At 34.9% G+C, this 27,243-nt stretch overlaps 3 protein-coding genes and 1 long non-coding RNA gene across 7 annotated transcripts; 2 read left to right on the forward strand and 2 right to left on the reverse strand.

Annotated features, from left to right (window-relative positions):
* Positions 1-1,808: 1,808 nt before the first annotated feature.
* On the forward strand, positions 1,809-6,424 carry LOC107801031 (mitogen-activated protein kinase kinase kinase 17-like). The gene is made up of 2 exons (XM_016624294.2): positions 1,809-2,157; positions 6,315-6,424. The coding sequence occupies exons 1-2, from the start codon at positions 1,809-1,811 to the stop codon at positions 6,422-6,424; spliced, it is 459 nt and encodes a 152-aa protein (XP_016479780.2).
* A 1,392-nt stretch (positions 6,425-7,816) lies between these two features.
* On the reverse strand, positions 7,817-8,623 carry LOC107781337 (uncharacterized). Its single transcript, XM_075236400.1, has 2 exons — positions 8,579-8,623; positions 7,817-8,497 (listed from the first exon to the last, which is right to left on the reverse strand). Exons 1-2 carry the CDS (start codon positions 8,621-8,623, stop codon positions 7,817-7,819), a joined length of 726 nt encoding a protein of 241 aa, XP_075092501.1.
* Positions 8,624-12,248: 3,625 nt separating this feature from the next.
* LOC142172728 (mitogen-activated protein kinase kinase kinase 20-like) lies at positions 12,249-12,764 on the forward strand. The gene has a single exon (XM_075236401.1). It carries the CDS (start codon positions 12,249-12,251, stop codon positions 12,762-12,764), a length of 516 nt encoding a protein of 171 aa, XP_075092502.1.
* Positions 12,765-13,340: 576 nt separating this feature from the next.
* LOC142172985 (uncharacterized) lies at positions 13,341-19,406 on the reverse strand. Of its 4 annotated transcripts, none has more exons than XR_012702332.1 (4): positions 19,245-19,406; positions 18,060-18,168; positions 14,297-14,592; positions 13,341-13,578 (listed from the first exon to the last, which is right to left on the reverse strand). It is a non-coding gene; the product is annotated as an uncharacterized LOC142172985 (long non-coding RNA). The 4 variants fall into 4 exon arrangements; XR_012702333.1 differs by lacking the exon at positions 19,245-19,406 and adding an exon at positions 18,691-18,865; XR_012702330.1 differs by lacking the exons at positions 18,060-18,168; positions 19,245-19,406 and adding an exon at positions 15,170-16,819 and having other exon boundaries at positions 14,297-14,721.
* Positions 19,407-27,243: the final 7,837 nt, after the last annotated feature.

Genomic DNA, 27,243 nt, shown 5'->3' on the forward strand with positions numbered 1-27,243 from the left:
CATTCTCTCCTATTCTTTCTCAGCTCCACTCTTCAATTGCTTCATCTTCATTCTTCATAGACCTTACTAGTTACTCATAGCATAAATCTTTAGTCTTATACATTAGGCTTTTAATTTCTATAACAAAATTCATTTTCATATTGGTATTTTTGACTGTTAATGATTCTTTATTTTTTATTTTTGTTTCTTAATTTTGTGAGCTCACGTTGTACAGCCTATACCTACTACCAATTTCTCTTCGCATTTATCAATTCTCAATCGACTATCTTCGTTAGTTTCGGGTATATTTTTGAACACTATTCTTCTGTATAGTATGCTGAGCTTTGAAATCAAGGACAACATTTTCTTGCCTTCTAGGTATTTTTCATTTCTGTATTAGTATTACCATGCACAGATCAAGGTTTTGCTCTATGGTTTCTTTTTTCAGGTTAGACATTTGACAAACAACATCCAGTTTATCTTGGACTATTAGTACTATATGTTTGGACTTGTTAATTTTAAAGTGAAATTGCTACTACTTTGTATTATTATTAATGTATTTGGACAACTGTTGTTGAAGAATTAGTATTATTCTAGTTGTAGCCACTGGACAGAACGTAGAAATGGGTAGTATACTATATGTGAATTCTTCTCTTTTTTGCTTAACTCCAGTGAATTGTCTTCTCTTTGTTGCTTAACTCTAGATTGAGTTATTTTATCGGGTAAACCAATAACCGAACCGATAATGACCGATAACCGATAACCGATAACCAATATCTTATCGGTTCGGTTATCGATTTATCAAATTTGTAAACCGATAACCGATAATATTCATAACCGAACCAAACCGAACGATGCTCGCCTCTATTCAAAGGTGCATACATTCGTACACTACGTTAGTAGATTCGTGTGTATATGTAGCGCTTTGGCTTATCCATTTACTTCTAGATCATATTCCAAATTTTAGTGTTATTTTGGGAAATTTAAATTAAAACAGTCATAATATTTGAACAGATTGATTTCAATATCTTTAATTAAAGAGAATACATTATCTATAATTACAACAAATAATATAATTACTTTTGAAAAGAAGTCAGACCCTTTATATGTTTTAAAGTTCTTTTAAAAAAGGAAAAAAATGACGCTTATTATACGGTAGGCTTCCACTAATACTGCTCTTGGTTCAGTCCTTATTCTGTTGATTTTTAATTTTTAAATTATATAGTAACAGTCAGTTACATTTTCTTCTAGAGAATAGTACAATTGCATATAAGTGCTTTTGAATTTGACTTTCACTTGGTTTAATTAAGTAGAATATCTTAGTTCACGACAAATGTTTCTTTCTCTTTTGGGAGTAGAATATGTAGCTGAAGAAACTAAAATATTGTATACTATATTTAAGTAAATAATAATAATGAACGTAATAATACCCTTAATTAATTAATCCTTTTCAATTATACATTATTTACTTGTAGTTGCCATTGTTAAATTAACCCTAAATAAAAGTTTTATCAAGATTTAACTAGGAAAAGGTTGTGTAATGCACAAGAAATCACATTGGTGCATTTAGGAAATCCATGTAGAGAGGAATACAGCACTACGCTAACGGAGGAATTACCCTCTCCTCATCAAAGTAGGATTTTAAAATTTGGAAATACAAAGTTACCAAAAACATTACACTAATAACACCTTAACGTCTACTTATTGGAAACCCTTTCCACATCAAATAAGGATTAAGGGTTTTCTATAAATTAGCTACCATTTCTTTTCTTTTTTTCACAATAGTTCATTTAGCTTAACAGAGAAAGAAGAAAGTGAGAAGAGGAATTATGGAGTGGAAAAAGATTTCCGTTCTTGGTGCGGGCTCTTATGGAAAAGTGTATTATGCAGTGAAAATTGATTCGTTTTTGTTTCGTGCTTCAGTTGCTGTTGTAAAATGTGCAGATCTTTGGCGTTCAATTTCACTCCAGAGAGAAGCACATATCTTGGAAACTCTAAGAGGTAGTCCTAACGTGGTTCAATTCTTTGGGGCAGACGTGAGTATCGAGAACAATATTCCAACTTATAATCTGTTTCTTGAATATGCATGTGGTGGATCACTACACGATTTGATCAATTCGAAGAGAGGAAAGATGTCAGAAGTGGAAATAGGTTTCTATGCATATCAACTCTTAAAAGGTATTCAAGATGTTCATAAAAGAGGGTGGGTTCATGCAGCGGAAGATAAAAACAATTCTAGACAGAAATTTTTGTGTTTAAAATTTATTTACATATTAAAGAGGGATCTAAGACGTACCTTGTGAAGAGAGTCTCGTTTTTAAATTTCTTCGATAGTACGAAGACTCTATGCGTATCCACACTGAAACTGATCCTTGCTATCAACTCTTTGATCAATGAAACGTCGTGAACAAATTGAATGAAAATATTGTGTTGAAATGTTTCTCAAAAATCTCAACTCAAAGGTAGAAGAACAAGAAACAATTTTCTTGTACTAATATTTTCTATCTTGCACTATTACTTTCTCAAAGTAATTTTTTCTTCTCAAGAATGACTCTCTTCCTTTCTTTATAATATGTGTAAGATCTCTATCTCTCTAATTCTTAATTAGGACTCACACACACACACACACACACACACACACACACACACACACACACACACATATATATATATATATATATATATATATATATATATATATATATATATATATATATATATATATATATTTGAAAATACAAATCACATGTCTTATGGTAAATATTCCATAAATAAAATATAATATAACTTATTTATGGAATTCAATTCTAAATTGAATTCTACAACTTAGTCAACATTTTTAAAATAAAAACTTGTAACTCATTTGTGGAATTTAATTCTAAATTGAATTCTACAACTTAGTCACCATTTTAAAATAAAAACATGTAACTCATTTATGGAATTCAATTCTAAATTGAATTCTACAACTTAGTCACCATTTTAAAATAAAAACATGTAACTCATTTGTGGAATTCAATTCTAAATTGAATTCTACAACTTAGTTACCATTTTAAAATTAAAAAAAAAAACATGTCTTTCATTTATGGAATTCAATTTAGAATTGAATTCTATAACTTAGTCAATATTTGAAAAAAAAAAACATGCAACACATTTATAGAATTCTAAATTGAATTCTACTTATTAATATTTTCTATTAAAAAATTAACTCCCATATCAAATGGGTTGAAAATTGTAGACAATACCATAAGGACTTTTCATGTTAATTAATCCAATTCAAAATTGAATTTACTAACAAGACTTCATTAATATTTTATATAACATCTCATATATAAAATAAGTACTAATTATATATATATCACATATATATATTTTAACCAAGAGATATAATTTCATTTTTCTATTCCAAATATAATTTTTCAATTTGTTCACAATATTAATTATATCATTTGTGCTAGCAAAGAATATAATAATATTTCATTTGGACTAATAACTATATTTATTTGACTAATTAAATTCTTTAATTTAATTATCAAATAATAAAGCAATTAATCCTTTAGCAAAGATCAGAACACTCGTTAGTGTGCGACCCCATAGGTTCAGTACTAAGCCGGTAGTAAATTGATCACATCAATATACCAATCAAGGGTGGCGTCTAGCAACACCCCTTAACGACCAGATAGCATGAAGTATACATTTTACTCTCAAGAACCTGTAGAAGAATAATGTTGTAATCCTTCTGTCCTTATAGCTCTGGATCACCCTAGGATATGGCTCAACTGTCAAATCCTAATAGGCAACCAACTATGTGTTCATGTCAAAATATAATCGACCATTGAATGACCCAAGAAACTCATTTCTTCTTTTATTCAATTGCCCTGGCCAAGGTCTTAGTTTGGTCGTTTATATATATTTATGACAACATGGAGCTTAAACTCATTACCAAGAGTTGACAGATTCCATCTTGATCAACCACTAATTCTACAAGCATTTAGTCGTACCCAATATCCTTTCAACTATCGCCCTAGGACCATAGGTGTCTGGTATCAAAGCACAATAAATAACTTGTCAATTACTATGACGATCTCAGGTCAAAGGAAACTTTTACATCATATTCTTCAAGAGAATATCCTATTTACAGTTTATGGTAATTCTAACCATTAGGAATTATCCAGTGAGTCGGTTCAATGATCATATCTCTATATGCATCATCTATCTATGTGATTCAGTCAATGAGATCAACTAATATTTATCTCATAAAGACAATCACATAAATATTGATCTAATCGGATTACCAATGTCCAAATTAATAATCCTACGATCAAGAACAAATTTAGATTAAATTGTAAGAGACTTTGCTCTCATTATCATGATCTCTACCACGATAATAAATCTCAAAATTTAATCAAGGACCTTATCAAATTAATCAAACAATTAATTATAATGATAAAAGAATATCAAATGCCATATATTTTATATCAAATGACGTTCACAAAAATATGTTCAAATCATCAAATATGATATTGGATCTAGGGCATATCTACTATATCCCTAACAATCTCCCACTTGCACTAGAGCCAATAGCTCTTGTAGTTCATCCCCAATTTCCACTTGTGCTTGTTAAACTCCTTTGCGCCAAGAGCTTTAGTGAATGGGTCTGCAGCATTTTCCTTTCCATCAACCTTTTGAATCTCGACGTCTCCACGTTCAATGATCTCTCTTATCAAGTGATACCTTCGCAGAACGTGTTTGGACTTTTGGTGTGATCTTGGTTCTTTTGCTTGAGCAATGGCTCCAGTATTGTCACACAACAGTGGAACCGCACCTTCTATTGAAGGAACCACACCAAGTTCAGTTAAGAACTTTTTCGTCCATACAGCTTCCTTAGCAGCTTCACTAGCTGCTATATATTCTGCTTCAGTCACTGAATCAGCTACTGTAACTTGTTTAGAACTTTTCCAACTCAATGCACCACCATGTAAGGTGAATACATAACCAGAAATAGATTGGCTATCATCTCTATCTGAAGAGAAACTTGCATCAGTATAACCTTCAAGTTTCAACTCAGAATCTCCATAGATGAGGAATTGGTCTTTAGTCCTTCTTAAGTACTTAAGAATGGTTTTCACCACCTTCCAATGTTCCTCACCGGGATTTGCCTGATATCGGCTAGTCACTCCAAGTGCATAAGCCACATCAGAATGTGTACATGTCATGGTATACATGATAGCTCCCACTGCACTAGCGTATGGGATCCTACTCATGTGTTCTCTCTCTTCAGGTGTTTTAGGAAAATCCTCCCTACTGAGAGTAATTCCAGTACCTATCGGTAGATACCCTCTTTTGGAATTATCCATGTTATACCTTTTCAAAATGGTATCAATGTACAAAGACTGGGAAAGTCCAAGCAGCTTCCTTGATCTATCTCTATAGATCTTTATTCCCAATATATAAGCTGCTTCTCCCAAATCTTTCATGGAGAACTGTTCAGATAGCCAAATCTTGGTACTTTGCAATGTCGGTATATCATTCCCTATGAGCAATATATCATCAACATATAATACTAAGAATATAATTGTGCTCCCACTAACCTTTTTGTACACACAAGGTTCTTCTTCGCATCTAACAAAATTAAACTTTTCAATTGTCTTGTTAAAGCGAATATTCCAACTTCGAGAAGCTTGCTTTAGTCCATAAATGGATCTTTGTAGCTTGCAAATTTTATTATGATCAGACGAAGATGTGAAACCTTCAGGTTATGTCATATACACATCCTCTTCTAGCTCACCATTAAGGAAAGCTGTTTTCACATCCATTTGCCATATTTCATAATCATAGTATGCCACTATAGCAAGTAGAATCCGAATTGATTTGAGCATTGCCACGGGAGAGAAAGTCTCGTCATAGTCGATGCCTTCCTTTTGACGATATCCCTTGGCAACAAGACGAGCTTTGTAGGTCTCCACCTTTTCGTCTGCTCCAATATTTTTCTTAAAAGCCCATTTACAACCTATAGGTTTTATATCCTTTGAAGGTTCAACTAAAGTCCATACTTTATTTTCCTTCATGGATTCCATTTCGGATTCCATGGCCTTTTGCCATTTCTCATAATCGGAACTTTGTATAGCCTCTTCATAGGTCTTAGGGTCATCATCATTATGATCAACCTCATTTGATACATCATCTTGTACCAATAAATTTAATCTAGTTGGTACATGACGTTCTCGTGTAAACCTTCGAAGAGGCACTTGTACAACCTGTTCACCTTGTGCTGGATTTGGTTGTTGTTCAATTTGGTTTGGAACTGGTTTATTAACCTGTTCTTGAACTTCATTTAGTTCTTGAACTTCAACCGTTGAAGATGGCAACTTTCTTGGAAACTTCAAAACATCGAATAAAGGTTCTTCATCTTGGGTCTCATGATCTTTACATTGTGTTGATTCATTAGTTTCTTGGACTTCATCAAGTTCTATTTCTCCATTATAATTTCCTTCTAAAAAAAATTCCCTTTCCAAAAAAGTTGCTCCTCTGGCCACAAACACTTTATGGTCAGAAGGGTGATAGAAATAGTATCCCATTGTTTCCTTAGGATACCCAATAAACCTACACTTATCAGATCTTGAGTCAAGTTTATCAGACTGTAGTCTCTTAACATAAGCTGGACAACCCCAAACTTTAATATGTTTAAGGTTAGACTTACATCCTTTCCATATCTCATATGGTGTTGTAGAGACTGACTTAGAGGGAACTTTATTAAGTAAGTATGTTGCTGCTTCCAAAGCATATCCCCATAAATTTATTGGAAGATCAGTGAACCCCATCATAGATCTCACCATATCTAATAAGGTTCGATTTCTCCTTTCAGACACACCATTGTGTTGTGGTGTTCCTGGAGGTGTCCACTGTGAGAGAATCCCATTCTCTTTGAGATATCTGGTAAAATCTTCACTAAGATATTCTCCACCTCTATCAGACCTTAGTACTTTGATACTTTTACCAGTCTGCTTCTCAACTTCACTACGGAACCTTTTGAACATTTCAAAAGATTCAGACTTGTGTTTCATAAGATACACAAATCCATATCTTGACATATCATCAGTGAAGGTGATGAAGTAAGAATATCCACCTCTAGCTTGAATTTTCATGGGCCCACAAACATCTGTATGAATTAGTCCCAATAATTCAGAAGCTCTTTCTCCACTTCCAGTAAATGGAGATTTGGTCATTTTTCCTTTGAGACAAGATTCACAAGTTGGATATGATTCAAAATCATATTTGTCAAGGTACCTTTCCTTGTACAACTTGTTAATTATTTTCTCTCCAATATGACCAAGCCTACAATGCCAAAGGTATGTATGATTTACTTTATCATCTCTTTTTCTCTTAAGACTTGAAACATGCATAATTGAATTAGCATTCATATTAGGTAAGACATAAACATCATATTGGAGATAGCCATTCACATAAAAATTATCACCATAATAAATAGAGCAAACACCATTGCCTATATTTATGTGAAAACCACGTTTATCTAACATAGAAGCTGAAATTATGTTCGAAACAAATTTAGGAACGTAATAACAATCATCCAACATAAGTACTTTGCCCGTAGGCATTATTAAAGAAATTGATCCTACAGCTATGGCCGCAACTTTTGCACCATTTCCAACTTGTAGATTAATTTCTCCTTTCTTCAACCTTCTACTTATTCGGAACCCCTGCAACATATTGCAGATGTTATAACTACTGCCAATATCTAATACCCACAATGAAACATCAGTAGTAGTTAAAGAAACTTTGAAATCATTTTTCAGTTGAGTCTTACCTTGTTTCTTATCATTTAGAGTTGCAAGATACTCCGGCAGTTTCTCTTCCAATGTCCTATCTTCTTACAGTGGAAACACTCAGCGTCAGATTGGTTGGCTTTGCCTCTTTTGCCTTTGGGTTTGGTCACACTACCCTTAGGCGCAATAGGTTTCTTCTTGGGTTTAATTTTACTCTTACCCTTCTTCTTAGAAGAGTTTCCAACCAACATGACGGTTCCTTTCTTCTTCCCAGATGCAAGTTGATTCTCATAATCAATCAGCATGTTGAGCATCTCATGAAGATCACAATCCATTTTATTCATATTGAAATTAATAACAAATTGTGAAAAGGATTCTGATAGTGACTGCAAGATCAAATCTTGAGAAAGCTCTTTACCCAGTTTGCACCCCAATTTCTCAAGTTCTTCAATAAGATCAATCATACAATTGACATAGGGTCCAACTGGAAAGTTTCCAGTTAATTTGGATCCAAATAAAGCCTTAGATAGCTGGTATCTAGCTGTCCTGCTTTGTGTACCAAACATCTTCTTAAGATGTTCAATGATTGCAGTTGGATCCATATCCTGATGTTTCCTCTGTAGTTCAGAATTCATAGAAGCGAGAATGATGCATTTGGTAGTAAGACATTCTTCCAAGTATTTCTGATAAATCTTGGTGGCATCATCATCATTCTCATCTGGGACATCCTTGGCAGGCTTATCGATCACATGAATAAGCTTTTCATGCATGAGAACAATTCTCAAATTTCTGTACCAATCATCAAAGTTTGGTCCTACCAACTTGTTGGCCTCAAGTATTCCACGTAGTGATATAGTAGACATATTGAGAAATCTAAAATATAGAAAAGAAAAAGGCAATAATATAAGAACATATTTGCATATATCATAAAGACATGTACTTTTATCTATATGATATTTTCACTAATTATTTTAAACTATTTACCCTCATTATAGTTTACGAAATCTTTATTTCTGTTAGTGGAGTAAAGAAATCCTTTAACAATATGTATGAGCCCCTTGGAAGTCAAGTCGTTTCTCACATATATTTTAAAGGTAGGTACTCTTACCAATTATATCCCTATACAACTTTCTTAAATAGCTCTATGTCAAATAGTCCCCTGGTAGTCAGGTCGATCCTATTGGCATAGTTGAGTTCAACCATCATGATAGCAAAGAACTTATTAAATTTTATACTCCCCCGGGTAGTCCAGACGTCTAGTGTAAAATTGAATAATTCTTTCAATCCATACATCTAATGCAAATAAACAATTTTAACATATTCTCGAACTATAAGTCTCCTGGTAGTCAGGCCGCTCCTTATAAACAAGAGATAAGTAAAATTATTTACTTTGATGGATAGCTCTATAATAAAATACATCTTATATTTTATTATTCAAGAACTCAAATTTTAATAAGAGGGAATTGTTACTAGAACAACTTTTAATAACATGATGATCAAATCTTTCATAGCACATGAATTTGGTTTAAGTTGTCTACATGCTTTGTCCGAAATTAATTTACATCACATGTAATAAATAATTCAAAATCATATGCCGAACAAGCATGTGACATAAAAATGAAATTCAACAAACTTCTAACATGTTTATCTTATATATCACATAAAATAATTCATGTAAGAAAACTATTATTAGTTAATACCTTATAAACTAATAACAATTTAAATAACTATATAATCTAATAACCTATTATAGATCACCGTCGTATCTTATACGAAATTTTAAAATTCAAGTTACGAACTATCTCAGTAGTACTATCTCAGTAGTTTAACTTTTATGAACACATATTTTATTCACAATAAAATAATATCAATCCATGCATTCAAATAATTTGTCTAGTGCACAAGACACATGTATTACAGTTTGAACTTTTCAAATATAATCATAAAATATTTCGTAAATAATTTTTAAACATGAGAAACCATGGCTCTGATACTACTGTAGGATTGCATAGAGGTGTTCATAACACGCAGCAGAAGATAAAAGCAATCCTAGGTAGAAATTTTCGTGTTTAAAATTTATTTACATATCAAAGAGGGATCTAAGACGTACCTTGTGAAGAGAGTCTCGTTTTTAAATTTCTTCGATAGTACGAAGACTCTATGCATATCCACACCGAGACTGGTCCTTGCTATCAACTCCTTGATCAATGAAACCCCGTGAACAAATTGAATGAAAATATTGTGTTGAAATATTTCTCAAAAATCTCAACTCAAAGGTAGAAGAACAAGAAACAATTTTCTTGTACTAATATTTTCTATCTTGCACTATTACTTTCTCAAAGTAATTTTTTCTTCTCAAGAATGACTCTCTTCCTTTCTTTATAATATGTGTAAGATCTCTATCTCTCTAATTCTTAATTAGGACTCACACACACACATATATATATATATATACATAATTTTCATTGGAAAATACAAATCACATGTCTTATGGTAAATATTCCATAAATAATAACTTATTTATGGAATTCAATTCTAAATTGAATTCTACAATTTAGTCAACATTTTTAAAATAAAAACATGTAACTCATTTGTGGAATTCAATTCTAAATTGAATTCTACAACTTAGTCACCATTTTAAAATAAGAACATGTAACTCATTTGTGGAATTCAATTCTAAATTGAATTCTACAACTTAGTCACCATTTTTTTTTAAAAAAAACATGACTTTCATTTATGGAATTCAATTTAGAATTGAATTCTATAACTTAGTCAATATTTGAAAATAAAAACATGCAACACATTTATAGAATTCAATTCTAAATTAAATTCTACTTATTAATATTTTCTATTAAAAAATTAACTCCCATATCAAATGGGTTGAAAATTGTAGACAATACCATAAGGACTTTTTATGTTAATTAATCCAATTCAAAATTGAATTTACTAACAAGACTTCATTAATATTTTATATAACATCTCATATATAAAATAAGTGCTAATTATATATATATATCACATATATATTTTAACCAAGAGATATAATTTCGTTTTTCTATTCCAAATAGAATTTTTCAATTTATTCATAATATTAATTATATCCTCTGTGCTAGCAAAGAATATAATAATATTTCATTTGGACTAATAACTAAATTTATTTGACTAATTAAATTCTTTAATTTAATTATCAAATAATAAAGCAATTAATCCTTTATCAAAGATCAGAACACTCGTTAGTGTGCGACCCCATAGGTTCAGTACTAAGCCGGTAGTAAATTGATCACATCAATATACCAATCAAGGGTGACGTCTAGCAACACTCCTTAACAACCGGATAGCATGAAGTATACATTTTACTCTCAATAACCTGTAGAAGAATAATGTAGTAATTTCTTCTGTCCTTATAGCTCTAGATCACCCTAGGATATGGTTCAACTGTCAAATCCTAATAGGCAACCAACTATGTGTTCATGTCAAAATATAATCAACCATTGAATGACCCAAGAAACTCATTTCTTCTTTCATTCAATTGCCCTGGCCAAGGTCTTAGTTTGGTCATTTATAATTCATGACAACATGGAGCTTAAACTCATTACCAAGAGTTGACAGATTCTATCTTGATCAATCACTAATTCTACAAGCATTTAATCGTACCCAATATCCTTTCAACTATCGCCCTAGGGCCATAGGTGTCTGGTATCAAAGCACAATAAATAACTTGTCAATTACTATGACGACAGTGGCGAAGCCACATGGTGATAAGGGTGGTCAACTGACCACCCTTCATCAAAAAATTACACTGTGTACATAGGTAAAATATTATATTTTAGAGATATGTAACACATATTGAACACCCTTTATCGGAATTTTTTTTCACTTCTTTTAAATTTGAACACCCTTGGGGAAATATCTAGCTTCGCCACTGTATGACGATCTCAGGTCAAAAGAAACTTTTACATCATATTCTTCAAGAGAATATCCTATTGACAGTTTATGGTAATTCTAACCATTAGGAATTATCCAGTGAGTCGGTTCAATGATCATATCTCTATATGCATCATCTATCTATGTGATTCAGTCAATGAGATCAACTAATATTTATCTCCATAAAGACAATCACATAAATATTGATCTAATCGGATTACCAATGTCCAAATTAATAATCCTACGATCAAGAACAAATTTAGATTAAATTGTAAGAGACTTTGCTCTCATTATCATGATCTCTATCACGATGACAAATCTCAAAAGTTAATCAAGGACCTTATCAAATTAATCAAACAATTAATTATAATGATAAAAGAATATCAAATGCCATATATTTTATATCAAATGACGTTCACAAAAATATGTTCAAATCATCAAATATGATATTGGATCTAGGGCATATCTACTATATCCCTAACACAAGATGTTCATAAAAAAGGGTGGGTTCATTGTGATATTAAACCTGCTAACGTTCTGGTTTTCGATGCTAATGAACGTGGCATGTACAAGTTGAAGTTGGCTGACTTTGGATTATCGTTGAGAATTGGTGAAGGAATGGCATATATGACTGGAACTCCGTTGACCAATCGGGGGACTCTACTTTATGCACCACCAGAATCTTTGACGCACGGTTTTCATGCAAAAGCTTATGATATATGGTCACTAGGGTGTACTGTGGCAGAGATGATGACAGGGAATCGCGTTTGGATTTGTCGCGATACTAAAGATTTGCAATGGCAGATTATGAATGAAGATCCTGTGATTCCGAGTAATGTTTCTGTGATTGCAAGAGATTTTTTGTACAAGTGTTTTATAAATGACCCTCTAAGAAGATGGACAAGTGAACAGCTACTTCAGCATCCTTTTATTCAGCAAGCTATGTGTATTTCTAATTTGATGCCTAAAACTCAAGGGATGATAGCAAGGGTTAATCCTTTTTGTTGCAAAATTCCAAATGCAGTACATGAGAAGGACTTCATCAATTTGCTCTTTGAAAGTAATTTAAGGATACAATGAAGCAAATAAGACTGCAAAATCACTTAGATGGCTGACAATAGTGTGTATTATGGAGTATTATTTGCAGAAACCATTTTTTTTCTGGGGGTGTATTACTTGCCAAAATGAGTAATCTCCATTACGTACATTAGGAGATAGCCAGATACTCCTGGGATATGTTGTATTTGTTTCTATTAATATGGAAATCAGCAGTTATGTTCAAGTATAACACGGTGTAATAGTTCCTTTTGAACGTTTACTAGATTCAATTATTTTCTTTATTTCGAATAGCTAGATTTAGTTATGCTGGGTAGAAGAGTGTATTTAAAGAGATGTTCTTAGAAAAATGAGTAAATAGATTATCAATACATATTCAGCTTCATAATATACATTGTACGTATTTTCTGTTCTTTGGAGTTTCCAAACTGCGGTTTTATATTACATATTTATATGCTTCATATTATGCTTTTTTATCTTTTTTTTTTTTTTTTTTTTGATTTTGAGAAACGAAACTGTAACGTTATTGTAGCAATTAGTGACTCAATATTCGAGATTTCTTCGGGGGCGGTACTTTAATATTTCAATGAAGACCCAATATTCTGAGAAATAAAGATATGCATTTCATATAACCACTAGAACCATGACACTTGGCTGATGGCACCAGCCCAAATAATTACTACACAAAGACTGAGAATCTGATTTCTCATGTAATCAACTCGCGAAGGCAAATTACTAGTTGAAAACATAGAGGCACAAGGCAAATTACTACTTGAAAACACATAATTTGCCACCAAGTCACAACCAATAAATTAAGTTCTCTTCAAAGCCAATAATCCTGCAAAGAAAGATGAATGAAACATAATCACATAAAGACAAATAAACGTTAAAATATTCCTTTTATGTCAACTCCTTGCAGGGATATTACTAACAGACTAGTATATACAAGGGTTAAAAGGCCGGTAAGTTACAAACTTATATGACCAGATCTAGCTTATACTGTGAGAAATTAAAGAGGGAAAAAGGAAACCACCATAAAAATTTTAGTATGGTAGCTCCATTCAGCTTTATGCAAGGAAGAAACAAAAAAAATTGAGATGAACTAATCCAGATGAATCACGAAGCTAAGGAGTTACCATATATGCGAAGAAATCCAGGACAAAGGTGAAAGCAGGTATTAGAGATAATATCTTATTTGCCCATGACCCAAAACACTAAGGGGTCGTTTGGTATGAGGTATAAGAAGGTATAAGGGTGGTATAAAAATTTAATACCACCTTAATACCCTGTTTGGTTAGCAAACCAGGTATAAGTTATCCCAGTGTTAATTTTAACACTGGGATAACTTATACCTTATAGAAGGTAGGGTAATTAGCACGGATATAACTTATACCTTCTCCTTAGAAATTATGCAATTGTCATTCTTAATACAACATACCAAACAATGAATAAACAACAATCTCAACATAACTTATCCCAATATAACTTATACCGGTACAAATCGTATTCCAACCAAACGACTCCTAAGAGATTAGATTAATAGAAGTTGCACTTACACTTGCAAATGTTGAGCTCCAACAGCTGAAGTTGCAAGTATTTATAGTCATATTGTGAAACAGGAGGAAAGTCTTGAGCTCCAACAGCTGATGTCGCACTTGCAAAGGAGTACACTTCCAGGAGTACTGTTGCTGAAGTTCTCTAACCTGGCTTTTGCCGCCTCATTCATTACAGGCTGGTACTTCACAATATGTCAATCAGCAGGGCTAACAGAAAGATCATCTGAAGGAAAATATTGTTTAATCCTGTGTTTCATGTTACCTTCTATTGCGCGCCTATTATTATCATTTTGCTGCTGCAAAAAAGGGCCAAGAATCCCGGGCTGTTAACAGCTTTTGCCAGGAATGACATCATCTATTTCTGCTGCTGTTTATTTTCTTTCCCCTCAGAGTACAACTTCTAATTTTTTTCACTTAATTCCTTCCTGAATTTTGAGAATATAGTTTTGCGATCACAGAAATATTGGTTTATCCATGGATATGAAAAACCACAACTTAGGTAGAAAAAACTTTGAGGTGGAGCTACGGTTGAGTAGGGAAAAGTCGATGAATCATCGTACACAAGTATTTGAGGTGGCCAGGAATGATATACAAAATACACAGAGACCGAGCATCTAACGCGAGTTGATTCAACAAATCACTTGTCTAGCTGAAGTGTTCGTTACTGTAGTAGAGGAAAAACTGAATTTGCTTATACCATCAGCATGCATTATTTGATTACATTTTCAATGTTGTAACTTCTTTTTGATAAAGTAATTACGATTTTATTAACATTTGGGCAAAATGATCGCACGTATACAAGAAGTATACTTAAAAGAGAGAAAATCTACACAAAGATATGGTTTTCGACAAACAGCACCCGATCTTCCATACCTATATATGCTACAGGGATATCATGGGTGCACCGGAAGAAAATAAGGAATAAGAGGCTACTCTTCAACTGTATGAGATTCGCTCTACCCCTTCAAAAGCTCTCCTATTTCTTTCTCTCTGCGTAAACGCATAAGTGTTAGTGGACTAACATCCAAAGCCCTGCACCTTCTCCTCCGTCCGCCAATGTTCTATGTTGTAACTTGTAACTATAAAAGTTAACACAAATGTAGTTGATCTAAGAAATTAGTAATGACAAAAGTTTAAAACATAGATAAGCAGCAGCTATAACTGATGGAGGTTATCAGTTTACCTAACATCAAGTGAGTTTCTCTTGCCGATGGTTAGTCCAGAAAGGGGAAAGAATAGCTTGCTAAAGTCATTAATTATTCACGGCTGTTTCAAGGCATTACACGCTTTGTCGTGAGAGTACCTAATTGAGGCAACAATGATGAGAAGAGCTGACACAACAGCTGAGATGAAAGTAAAAGCAGATACAGCTTCCATGTGGACTCCGATGGCATCTTCAATCTGAGAGATGATGAAGGACGCCGGTGGGAGCCTTCACCAATCAGCTTTCGATGTAAAGCAGACAGCTTTGGTGCAAATTTGACATTGTCTTGCAGCGATACACTGTTAGGTAGGGATATAGTAGATATGCGCTAGATCCAATATCACATTTGATGTTTTGAACATATTTTTATAAAATATATATGGCATTTGATATTCTTTTATCATTGTTATTAATTGCTTGATTAATTTGATAAAGCCCTTGATTAAATTTTGAGACTTGACATTGTGATGGAGATCATGATAATGAGAGTGAAGTTTCTTATAATTTAATCTAAATTTGTTCTTGATCGTAGGATTATTAATTTGGACATTAGTAATCCGATTAGATCAATATTTATGTGATCGTCTTTATGGGATAAAGATTAGTTGATCTCATTAACTAAATTACATAGATAGATGATGCATATAGAGATATGATCATTGAACCGACTCATTGGATAATTCCTAATGGTTAGAATTACCATAAACTGTCAATAGGATATTCTCTTGAAGAATGTGATGTAACCGTTTCCTTTGACCTGAGATCGTCATAGTAATTGATAAGTTATTTATTGTGCTTTGATACTAGACACCTATGGCCCTAGGGCGATAGTTGAAAGGATATTGAGTATGATTAAATGCTTGTAGAATTAGTGATTGATCAAGATGGAATTTGTCAACTCTTGGTAATGAGTTTAAGCTCCATGTTGTCATGAATTATAAACGACCAAACTAAGACCTTGGCCAGGGCGGGCAATTAAATGAAAGAAGAAAAGAGTTTCTTAGGTCATTCAATGGTCGAATATATTTGACATGGACACATAGTTGGTCGCCTATTAGGATTTGACAGTTGAACCATATCCTAGGGTGATCCAGAGCTATAAGGACAGAAGGAATTACTACATTATTCTTCTACTGGTTCTTGAGAGTAAATTGTATACTTCATGCTATCCGGTCGCTAAGGAGTGTTGCTAGACACCACCCTTGATTAGTATATTGATGTGATCAATTTACTACTGGTTTAGTATTGAACCTATGGGGTCGCACACTAACGAGTGTTCTGATCTTTGCTAAAGGATTAATTAATTTATTATTTGTTAATTAAATTAAAGAATTTAATTAGTCAAATAATTTAGTTATTAGTTCATATGAAATATTATTATGTTCCCTGCTAGCACACAGAGGGTATGATTAATATTATGAACAAATTAAAATTTTCTATTTAGAATAGAAAATTAAATTATCTCTTGATTGAAATATATATATGATATAGATTTAATAGTCATAATTGATATATGCAAAAATAAAGTATCCAACTTGAAATTGGATTGTAAAGCAACGTGAAATCCTTTTCTATGGGATTCAAACTTTCCTTTTAGAAAATTATTAGTTAATGAACTAAAAGGAAAATCCAATTTTGAATTGGATTTGATATTTCAATCAATTTTGACGTTGGACTTTATGGAAAGTCCGTGTAATAGTTGCGGCAAACTCAAACCTATTAAGAATGGGTTGTTTTCGATTTTTCCATATAAAATTTATGAAGTTTATTTTGGAATAAATTTACCCTAAGTAAATCATTACCTCACCCAAATAGGAAAAGGGTTTATAGGTGATGCTATATAAAGGGTGATGGAGAAAATTTACCGGCATATTATTATTCTTGAGAAGAAAACCCACTTTGTGAAAGTGAGAGTGCAATACAAAGCCAAAAGAGAAAATACAATTGCAAGAAAAGTGTTTCTTGTTCTTCTAACATTGAGTTGAGATTTTTGTGAAAAATTTCAACACAATATTTCGTTCAATTTGTTCGCGGGTTTCATTGATCAAAGAATTGATAGCAAGGATCAGTCTCGGTGTGGATACGCATAGAGTCTTCGCACTATCGAAGAAATTTTGAAACGAGACTCTCTTCACCAGGTACGTCTTAGATGTGATCTATTGACATGTCAATAAATTTTAAACATAAAAAGATCTGCCTAGGATTGTTATTGTCTTCCGCTGCGTGTTACGAACACCTATACGCAATCCTTCATACACAGGTGCTGGACAGAATGTCATGTGCAATGAAATCTTCAAACTTTGAGTCAACCAAATTGTCAGGTTTGCCTAAGTAGGATTTTGCAACATATTTATCAAGATAAGGTGCATGGACCTGAAGAAGATCGGGGAAAAGTTACTAAGAACTTCTAAGAATTAATGGTTGCAAGATTCAATTGAGTCTAAAAGTTTTGTTGGCAACACACAGTTTTCTGTAAATTAGTATATTACTATCACCCAAAATACATGCATTGAGAAATAACTGCACATCTTGAGCTTGTTCAGCAGCTAGGTCACTTACTTCATTTAATACTTCAGTACCGAGACATGAGCTGATCCTAGCAATTTGTACCACTGCAATGATCATCACCAAACATCGTCCCAGAAGATCATGAAGTTCCATCGCAGATCTGAACAGGTTGAGTGGCAATTAGGCATTGACTCATTAGACGCGTAGACACATAATATGTGTAATGCATTTACACTTCTGACAAACATATATAGGTAGTGGAATGTTAAACCAAATTATTATCCTACATTCTTGCATAACTAATCAGAAAGTTAGATGACCTCCTTCACATGACATTTGTACATAACTTCCCTGTTACTAACATAGATTGAGGTATGAGATGCAACTCAAAAAAATCCATTGTAGCAGGATAAAGGCATGTATATATATATGATTTGTCCCTCTCATGAGTATTGCTGAAAGTATGCTAAGAAGATCTTTCATGCTGTGAGTGGAGATTAGTTAGATAATGCAAGTTAGTTACATAATCAAGATGATTAGTGAATTTAGTGAAGAAGTGGGTGCACATGATCAGCAAATAAACTAGTCCGCAAATAAATAAAGAAGTAGCGGAAGAAGGTGGCTATGGAAATCTAAGGAACTTCTAATCTACATACTCTTCTTCTTCTTGAGAATGCCTTACATTTTATTCAATTAGAGTAACAGCAAAATTCATTTCTCCTCCATATTGAGTTCATTTTCCCAGGAGTTGAATTCAAGCTCTATCCTGACATTAAGCCCAACTCTTGGTTCAATCTTGCCTCCATTATTAGAAAAGTTTTACCATGAATTCAAGTGAAAATTCCAAAATTCAAGGGAACATCAACCAATTTTTTATATTCTAAATAACATCAACAAATTAACCACAATAATATACAGCCTGATAAATTTAATGGATACAGAAAATAAAGGCAACATCAACATGCTCAACACGAAATTTATTTCTTCAAAAAAAAAAAAAAAAAAGTAGCATTGCAATAAGAAAAGATTCAATTGTTAGCGGATATAGTGCCTTAGCGTTAAACCCATCATTACACTTAAACACCCAAAGTTAAACAGAAGCTTAATCGATCAAGTTTAAACGAGGCAATATTAGAAATAAATGAGACTAACAAAGAGTTAAATTTTTTTTTTTTTTTAAAAACAACGAATTTGAAAGCTCAAAATGAAGAAAACTTAGCACAAATGGCTTCTTACTAGCTAAAATCAAATAATCTGTGTTGTTTCAAGAGGAATGATCTGTTGTTTGTAGGGAGAGGGTGAGGTGGAGGAGGAGATGTTGCAGGAAATCAGATCCTATTCCAGGGGAAAGAGCAGCAGGTAGTGAACCGATATATCTTCTGGTCCAAAGTTGGACCGACCGCCGATCAAATTTGTATTTGTTATTTATAACAATCTTGTTTAGATTATATATATGTATTTAATTACTTTAAACATAATAACTCATATAAAGAATTCACAATCAATTAAGAGGAAATTATTTCCATTTCCATTTATGATTTGAATTCAAAAAACATCCTCATGTATTATTTTTAGATATTTACGTAATTATCTAAATAATTAAAGTTGAGGAGGTACTGTAGGCGTATTAGGGGTGATGAGGTAGTGGAGCGATGCGTAAGATGAGTCGGGGCAAAGCGATCGGACCAGACGAGATCCCAATAGAATTTTGGAGGTATGTGGGTAGAGCAGGCTTGGAGTGGCTGACTGGGCTGTTTAATGTTATTTTTAGGACGAAGAGGATGTTAGATGAGTGGAGGTGGAGTACGATGATTTTGTTGTATAAGAACAAAGGTGATATCCAGAATTGTAACAACTATAGGGATATCAAGTTACTGAGTCATATCATGAAAGTTTGGGAGAGGATGGTGGAAGGGAGGGTAAGGAGGACGGTGTTTATATCAGAGAACCAGTTCGGGGTTATGCTGGGTCGTTCTACTACGGAAGCTATCCATCTTATTAAGAGGTTGGTGGAACAGTACAGAGATAGAAAGAGGAATTTGCACATGGTGTTATTGACCTAGAGAAGGCGTATGACAAGGTCCCTAGGGATGTTCTTTAGAGATGTTTGGAGGTGATAGATGTACCGGTATATTATATTAGGCGATAAAAGATGTGTATGATGGAGCTAAGACTCGGGTTAGGATAGTGGAAGGTGACTCAAAGCCTTTTCTGGTGGTTATGGGGTTATACCAAGGATCTGCGCTCAGCCCGTTCGTATTTGTTCTGGCGATGGACGCACTGACACACCATATTCAATGGGAGGTGCCTTGGTATATGTTGTTCGCTGATGACATAGTTCTAATTGATGAGACGCGAGGCGGTGTTAACGAGAGACTGGAGGAATGGAGGCAGACCCTGGAGTCTAAAGGTTTCAAGTTGAGTAGGACCAAAACAGAATATTTGAAGTGTAAGTTTAGCGACGTTTCAGGGGAAGCAAATGTGGAAGTGAGGCTTGACTCACAAGTCATTCCTAAGAGAGAGAGTTGTGAGCACGTGATTTTTGTTTTTGCGCGACAGTCGCTCCAAAAGAATAAAGTTGGTCCTGCTGTACAATTTTTGGATTTCTGTGCGGTACTTTGTTGATTTATTTGTGACTTTGGCCCATTTTATTTATTTACTTTATTAAAACAAAATTGAAAAATGCGTACGTGTCATGCATAATTTGAACCGTAACATGGTTTAAATAGAAAGGCATAAACAGACATCTTTGTCCGTGATTTTGTTTTGTTTGATTTTACTTGTTTTGAAATATTTTAGTGTGTGTGCGAATAATTGTATTGAGTGTGTATTTAATTTTTGATTTTTTTTGTTGTTTAGTTTTGTTTTTAAATAAATAAGGAAAAGAAATAAAAAAAAATAATAAAAAAAAAAGAAAGGGCCCCTTTATTCTTCCGGATTTGGGCCAATTTTAACAAAATTGGCCCAAACGAACAGCCCAAAACCCAGGCCTGCCCGGTCCAGACCACCTGATGCCTAGAGAATCCGAACGACGTCGTTTTGGTACAGGTTGATCTGGGCCGTTGATCTCGAATTGATCAACGGCCAAGATCAATTCCCCATAACCCACCAATAAACCCGACCCGTCTCACCCGGACCGACCCCAACCCTCAACACTTGAAACGACACCGTTTCACTTAAGACCATCAGATCCAAACCGTAGATTTAGATTGATCTAACGGTTGAGATCAACCCACCCACTAACTATATAAGCCTAGATCCTTACCCTGCCCCCGTATCCAATACCCTAGCCTCGTCGTCTTCACCCAAACCCACAAACCCTAGAGCCGCCCCTGTATTCTTCACCATGAAAACCGGCGGCATGAACGCTGGTGACCTCGCCCTGAACACCATGGAACCCCCTCACCACCCTGAACATAGACATGTAAACCATTTGGTTCGAATCACCCTCCAGGTCCTCGAATCTTTGTTTGAAGATTCGAGTCAAAACTCGATCTACACCAACCAACCCCAGCTTCACACCAGATACTCCCCAGACCCCCCTCGTGACCAAACCATACTTGGTTTGGTCCGAATCTGATCAGGGAAGCATGAATCCCGGATCTGAGTTTTGAAGAATTGTGTAGTTCTTCGTCACTGGTTCATACCGGTTCAACCGAAGAGATTAAGGTCTAATGGACTTTAATCAAAGTGTTTCTCATCTGAGAAACACTTCGATTAAAGTCCATTCAGCCTTAAGAAAAGTTTGTCCAAATCCGAGTTCAAACTGTTAACTTTTCAAGTTTTAAGGTAAGTGTGCTTGCTTTCCTTTATTTGTTTTAGTCCGTGTGATTGTTTAAAAATCTGTTCATATTTGTTTTGATTTTATCAACTTTGTTTGTCCACTTTACTTAAACCTCTGTGTTTGTCTAAATTCCCCCCTCCTGTTCTGATAAGGCATGTGTATTGGTTGTGTTTCGAGTTTGGACTGACTAGTTAACTCCTCGAGTGCATTTCTGCTTAGTCAGTATAATTCAAACCATGTATCGATATTGTTTAAATGTTTGATTTTTGGCTACGATTGTGTATGTTAATGCTAATATAGTCGAGTCGACATGTGTCGTCAATTAGTTTCAACTGTCTGAACAAAGTAAAATCGATTTGCTTCTATTGAACATTTGCCTGAATCAATTAAGAGCCAGTTTAGTTTACTTATAGCTGTTGGATTGTTTGTGTTTAGATTCTGAATTGGAAGGCATGTGCACTCGTGCACAGCATGTGCATTGGTGCATCTCATGTGCTTTGTGCTGTGGCCTGCATAAAGGTCTTTGTTTAATTTTAAAATGGTTTGACAGCATATGCTGTCAACATATCCTACTGCCCATACTTGCTTTTAGTTAAATAAAATGAAAAAGTTAAATCTGCCAGGGAATGATGGGGTTTTTATACCTAATTAACTAAAGTGGAACTGAAAAAGGTTAAAGGCACATGGGAGGGTACTGGGATACTCTAAAAACAGGCTGTTAAAAGGGTTAAGGAAGGCATATAAAAGGAGGAGGACATCTGATTGAAAAAGAGAGGAAAAAGATTGAAAAAACTGGACCTTGAGGGCTGTAAAAAGAAAATATACACACACAGTGAGGGGTTTTGAAAGAGAGAGCTGGAAAGACATACAAAGAGATACTAAGAGGGAACACCTGAGAGTTCAATTTTTTGGAAACAGAAAACTGGAAAAGAATTTTTGTCTGATAACTCAGACAGACAAAACCAGAAGTTGCTTCCTTTCCTTTTGTTTCTGACTTCACTAAATCTGGACCTGTTCTGTGCAAACACTGATTTCTCACAACTGAGTCTGCTTGTTTGTTGTTTGTTCTACTCGAAAGTTTGGTTTAGTTGGGGTTGATCTCACTCCATTTGTTTTGTGAGTTGTGTTTCTTGGTGCTGTTGCTATACTGCCCTGCTGCTACTGTTACTGCTGCTGCATTTGTTCATTGTTACTCTACTGATTGCCCTCTTCTTCAATTGCAAATATTCCCAGGTACACAACCTTTGAACCATGTATTGTTGAAAGTTTGAAGTTGAAGCATAAATAAAGAAATGAACACCAGTTTATGTTATAGCATTGGTGTAAAAAGATAGTTCGAATGTTAGTTGGGCCTGTATTTTACTGCAAACTGCAAATATTCTGTATAAACTAGCATACATTCTGTTTAAGATGAACTGTTAGATAGCATGGCTCAACAGTAATGACAGTATGACAGCATGTTTAATTTGGTATACATTCAGTTCAGTATAACACTTGCTTGATTTAGTTATGATTGTATAACATAGAGTCATGGTAAGTACTTGTATGTATTTTGCCTAGACCACTGGATTGACAAATCTATGGTACTAGGTCCGGGATAAATGTATCCCAAACAAACCCTCACGCAGTCACATTAAGAGTTTGGCTATGAAGGCTAACTTTCCTGTCAGATTATGTGCTCCAATATAAGTTCCATATCGGGTTTCGGTATAGATTCTTTGTTTCGAAATAATGTGATGATTGTTGAGAGAAACTAATAGTCATTTTGAGTTCATTTAGTAGTAATTTTCCTAATAAACAGCCGATTTCGTTTATCAATTTCAAATAGGTTAGAGTGTTAAAATGGAACTTGGAGGTCGTTAAACATAACTCAATATATGTTGTTAGTTTGTTGCAATCTCATTTAGCAAATTAATAAGCGTATTCACTCGATGAAGACAAAGCATGAGGTAACCCTCACCTCATGAACAATCAATCAGGTAATCAAACAAGTTTAGGTTCGGCGAACATAATGAGGATTCAGTCTGTATTTGTTCAAACAAGCAAAGTTCGGCATCGTCCTTCTCTTTAAAGATAAACGTAGTAGAAATGTAGCCATTGTAGGGTACCCTTCTAAAATAATGAGACGAGCCTCGCCGAATAAAAATGCAAATTGCGGGGCCCTCAATAATTGATCATGATAAATACTTAGAATTTGGGACGGACTGTTTAGTGAATTCCACTGCCTTCCCCAAAGATAATAATGCGTTTAGATTCTTTAGGCGCGACTTTAGTAAATTATATTCTTAAAAATCGGGTGCACATTGATGTGACCCAAATCCAAGTCTCAACGGAGTCAAAATGTGTTAACAACTAGGGGTGCATTGATTGTGACGTGGTTCGAGATGCATTTTCACGACGTTGTAATTCTATAAAATAAATGATAATAATAAAAGCGGTTTAAACTTAATAAAAGCACATAAGTCACAACCTGTATTTAAATCAGATATTTAGCCATTATAACAATTTAAGCGACCGTGCTAGAACCACGGGATTCGAGGGTGCCTAACACCTTCCCTCGGGTCAACAGAATTCCTTACTTAGAATTTCTGGTTCGCAGACTTCATTTGGAAAAGTCGAAAATTTCCTCGATTTGGGATTCAAGATAAACCGATGACTTGGGACACCAAAAGCCAAACCTTTCCCAAGTGGCGACTCTGAATTAAATAAATAATCCCATTTCGAATATTGTCACTTAAATTGGAAAAACTCCACCCGCGCATCTTACCCCTCGGGGCGGGGCGCGCAAAAAGGAGGTGTGACAGCTCTGGCGACTCTGCTGGGGATTCGAACCCAGAATCTCTGGTTCAGGGTTCAAGAATTCGAGCTTAGAATAATTGTTATATTTGGCTTTATTATCTGATCTTTATTACATGTTTTTTGCATAACGTGCTAAATGTTGTCTTTTACCGCTTTGATATTATCTGAACTGTATATAAACTGTGCCGAAACCCTTCTCTCTTCACCTCCGGGGAGAAGCTCGCTGGTCGAGACTCCCTATTCTGTTAGTGTCAATGCCCGAAATAAGAAAGAGGACGGATAAGTTACGAAGCCGGACGACCTTTTGGTTCCCGGTAAGTTGCCCCTCCTCGACTCGAGTTGTCCGCTCGGGTACACAGTCTAGAACAAGTACCAAGGTTTAAACCTAGTATAACTCGACTTCATGCCGGATCCCTCGTAGGAACGCTTATTTGCATCATGTTGCATTTGACTTAGGGGGCTCAACACAGGGGTTGGGTCCGTCTAGGACAAGCAACCTGAAATGAAAAGACCACCCTGCTGCATCCTATTTGTTTTGCGCATTTATTTGCTTCGGTTCCGCATGCTGACCGGTTTCTAAAAAAAAAATAAAAAAATAGCAGCGTAGGGAGATAATTACTTTTTGGAAAAATAAAACCAATGTCCAAGTAGTGTCGAAACCTCGTCGGAATTTTTCTAAAAAAAAAATATAAAACCAAAAGTTGTCTTTTAGTTTGATTCATTAAAAAAAAAACATATAAAAATTGTTCTTTTCTTTTTAAGAAAAAAGAGGGGGTATTTATTTTAAAAATAAAAAAATAAAAAAAATGGAAAACTCATAATTCAAAAAATGTGTTGTCTCTTTTGTAGTACCCTTTTATAAATTCGGACTAATAGTCCAAATATTGCAAAAAACAAAAAAAAAATATTTTTTTTAGTATTTATCTTTCTCCAAAAATAATACTTATTCTTGATTGCTAGGTTTATTTGATTTTCTCTATTCACGATATGACCGAACTACGCCGGTTTGATTCTCGCACGGGGTGAGATACGTAGGCAACCCTCGGCGGGTCCAACCTCCCGTTTTTGCAAAAAAAAAAAAAATCTAGATAATTTTAATTTTTTGAGTCTAATAAAGTTTATCGCCCTAAATAAATGTGCAGGATGAGCACGATACAAAATGAATCGTTTTCAATAATGACCAAGATCCCTTTTGAGTTGCGATTATGGTGGAACGACTTAGGCAAAGAGGGGCAAGGCAAAGTGAGGAAATATTTGAAAAATCTCCCGGATTTACTAGACATTCAGCCTCGGGGTGATATTATCAGATCATTGGTCACTTACTGGGATTCGGCGCACAATGTATTCCATTTTTCAGACTTCGAACTCACCCCGACGTTGGAGGAAATAGCGGGATACATTGGGGGTGATGAAGCTCCGTTAAGGTTCAAGTACTTGATTGCACCTAGGGCTGTCACGGTACACCGATTTTTGGATTTTCTGAAAATACCCCGAACATTTCACCATCCAGATCTTGCCAAAGGTTTCTGCAGTCTCCATCTCATGTATGCTAGATACGGTCATGAGGGCGGCTTCAATAAGCCGGATTTCAAACTATGTAGTAAAGGCAGCCGACAAAAATGGGACGAACACAGGCAGTTGGCTTTCATGACGGCCTTCTTAGGTCTTATAGTGTTCCCAAGGAAGGACGGCCACATCGATCTAAGAATGACTGGGGTTGTCAGTACTTTGCTTACCCAAGATAAAAGTACTCTGGCGCCTATGATTATGGCTGACATTTTCCGGGCTCTCACTGTTTGTCGAGCCAGGGGTGACTTTTTCGAAGGATGTAACCTACTGTTGCAAGTGTGGATGACCGATCATTTATGTCATCGCTCCTCACTTTTGGGTTATGGTTCGCCAGAGAAAACTTGTATTGGAGAATTCTACACGAGAATCAAAGGGCTCAATTTACCTGAGGGAGTCACATCATGGACCTCATTTCTCCGAACTCTCACCGTCAGCCAAATCCAATGGACACTTGGATGGTCACCTATCGAGGAAATCATATACATGCCGGCAACCCGGCCTCACTTTCTGTTGATGGGACTGAAAAGTATCCAACCCTATGCACCGTATCGGGTTTTGAGGCAACTTGGGAGGTACCAAGTGGTACCGAAAGATGAAGATTTGAGTACCCAGGCAATTGAAATCAGTCCGAACGGTCATTTCCCTGAAGAAGAAGTTCGCCAAATCTGGAGTGAATGCCAACATCTGACAGCAAACACTTGTGTGATCGATACGGCAAAAGGGGAAGTCGCCCCAGGATATCACGTTTGGTTTAGAGGTATCCTGTCTTACGAAAGACTGGCTAAGAGGCCGCATCTCAAAGATTTCGTAGAATCATCCCAAGGGCAATGGAACTGGTTATCAAAAGAGAAGGGTTATCGAGCAGAGATTGGCGATTTGAAGCTACAAATAGATAGTTTGAAATTCGATAACAGCGTACAAATCGCGGCGGATCGAAGCGAAAAGAATAGGTTGATCCAAGAGAATGAAGAACTTAAGGCCCAAGTCCAAAAATTGAGATTGTCTCTTGATGAGCAACCCAGAAGTCAATCAGACCAGCGGTTGATAAAGGGTTTGAAAAGAGAGATCACGGAATGGCGAGAC

This window comes from Nicotiana tabacum, chromosome 18 (assembly GCF_000715075.1).
Source record: "Nicotiana tabacum cultivar K326 chromosome 18, ASM71507v2, whole genome shotgun sequence".
Classification (NCBI taxonomy): domain Eukaryota; kingdom Viridiplantae; phylum Streptophyta; class Magnoliopsida; order Solanales; family Solanaceae; genus Nicotiana; species Nicotiana tabacum.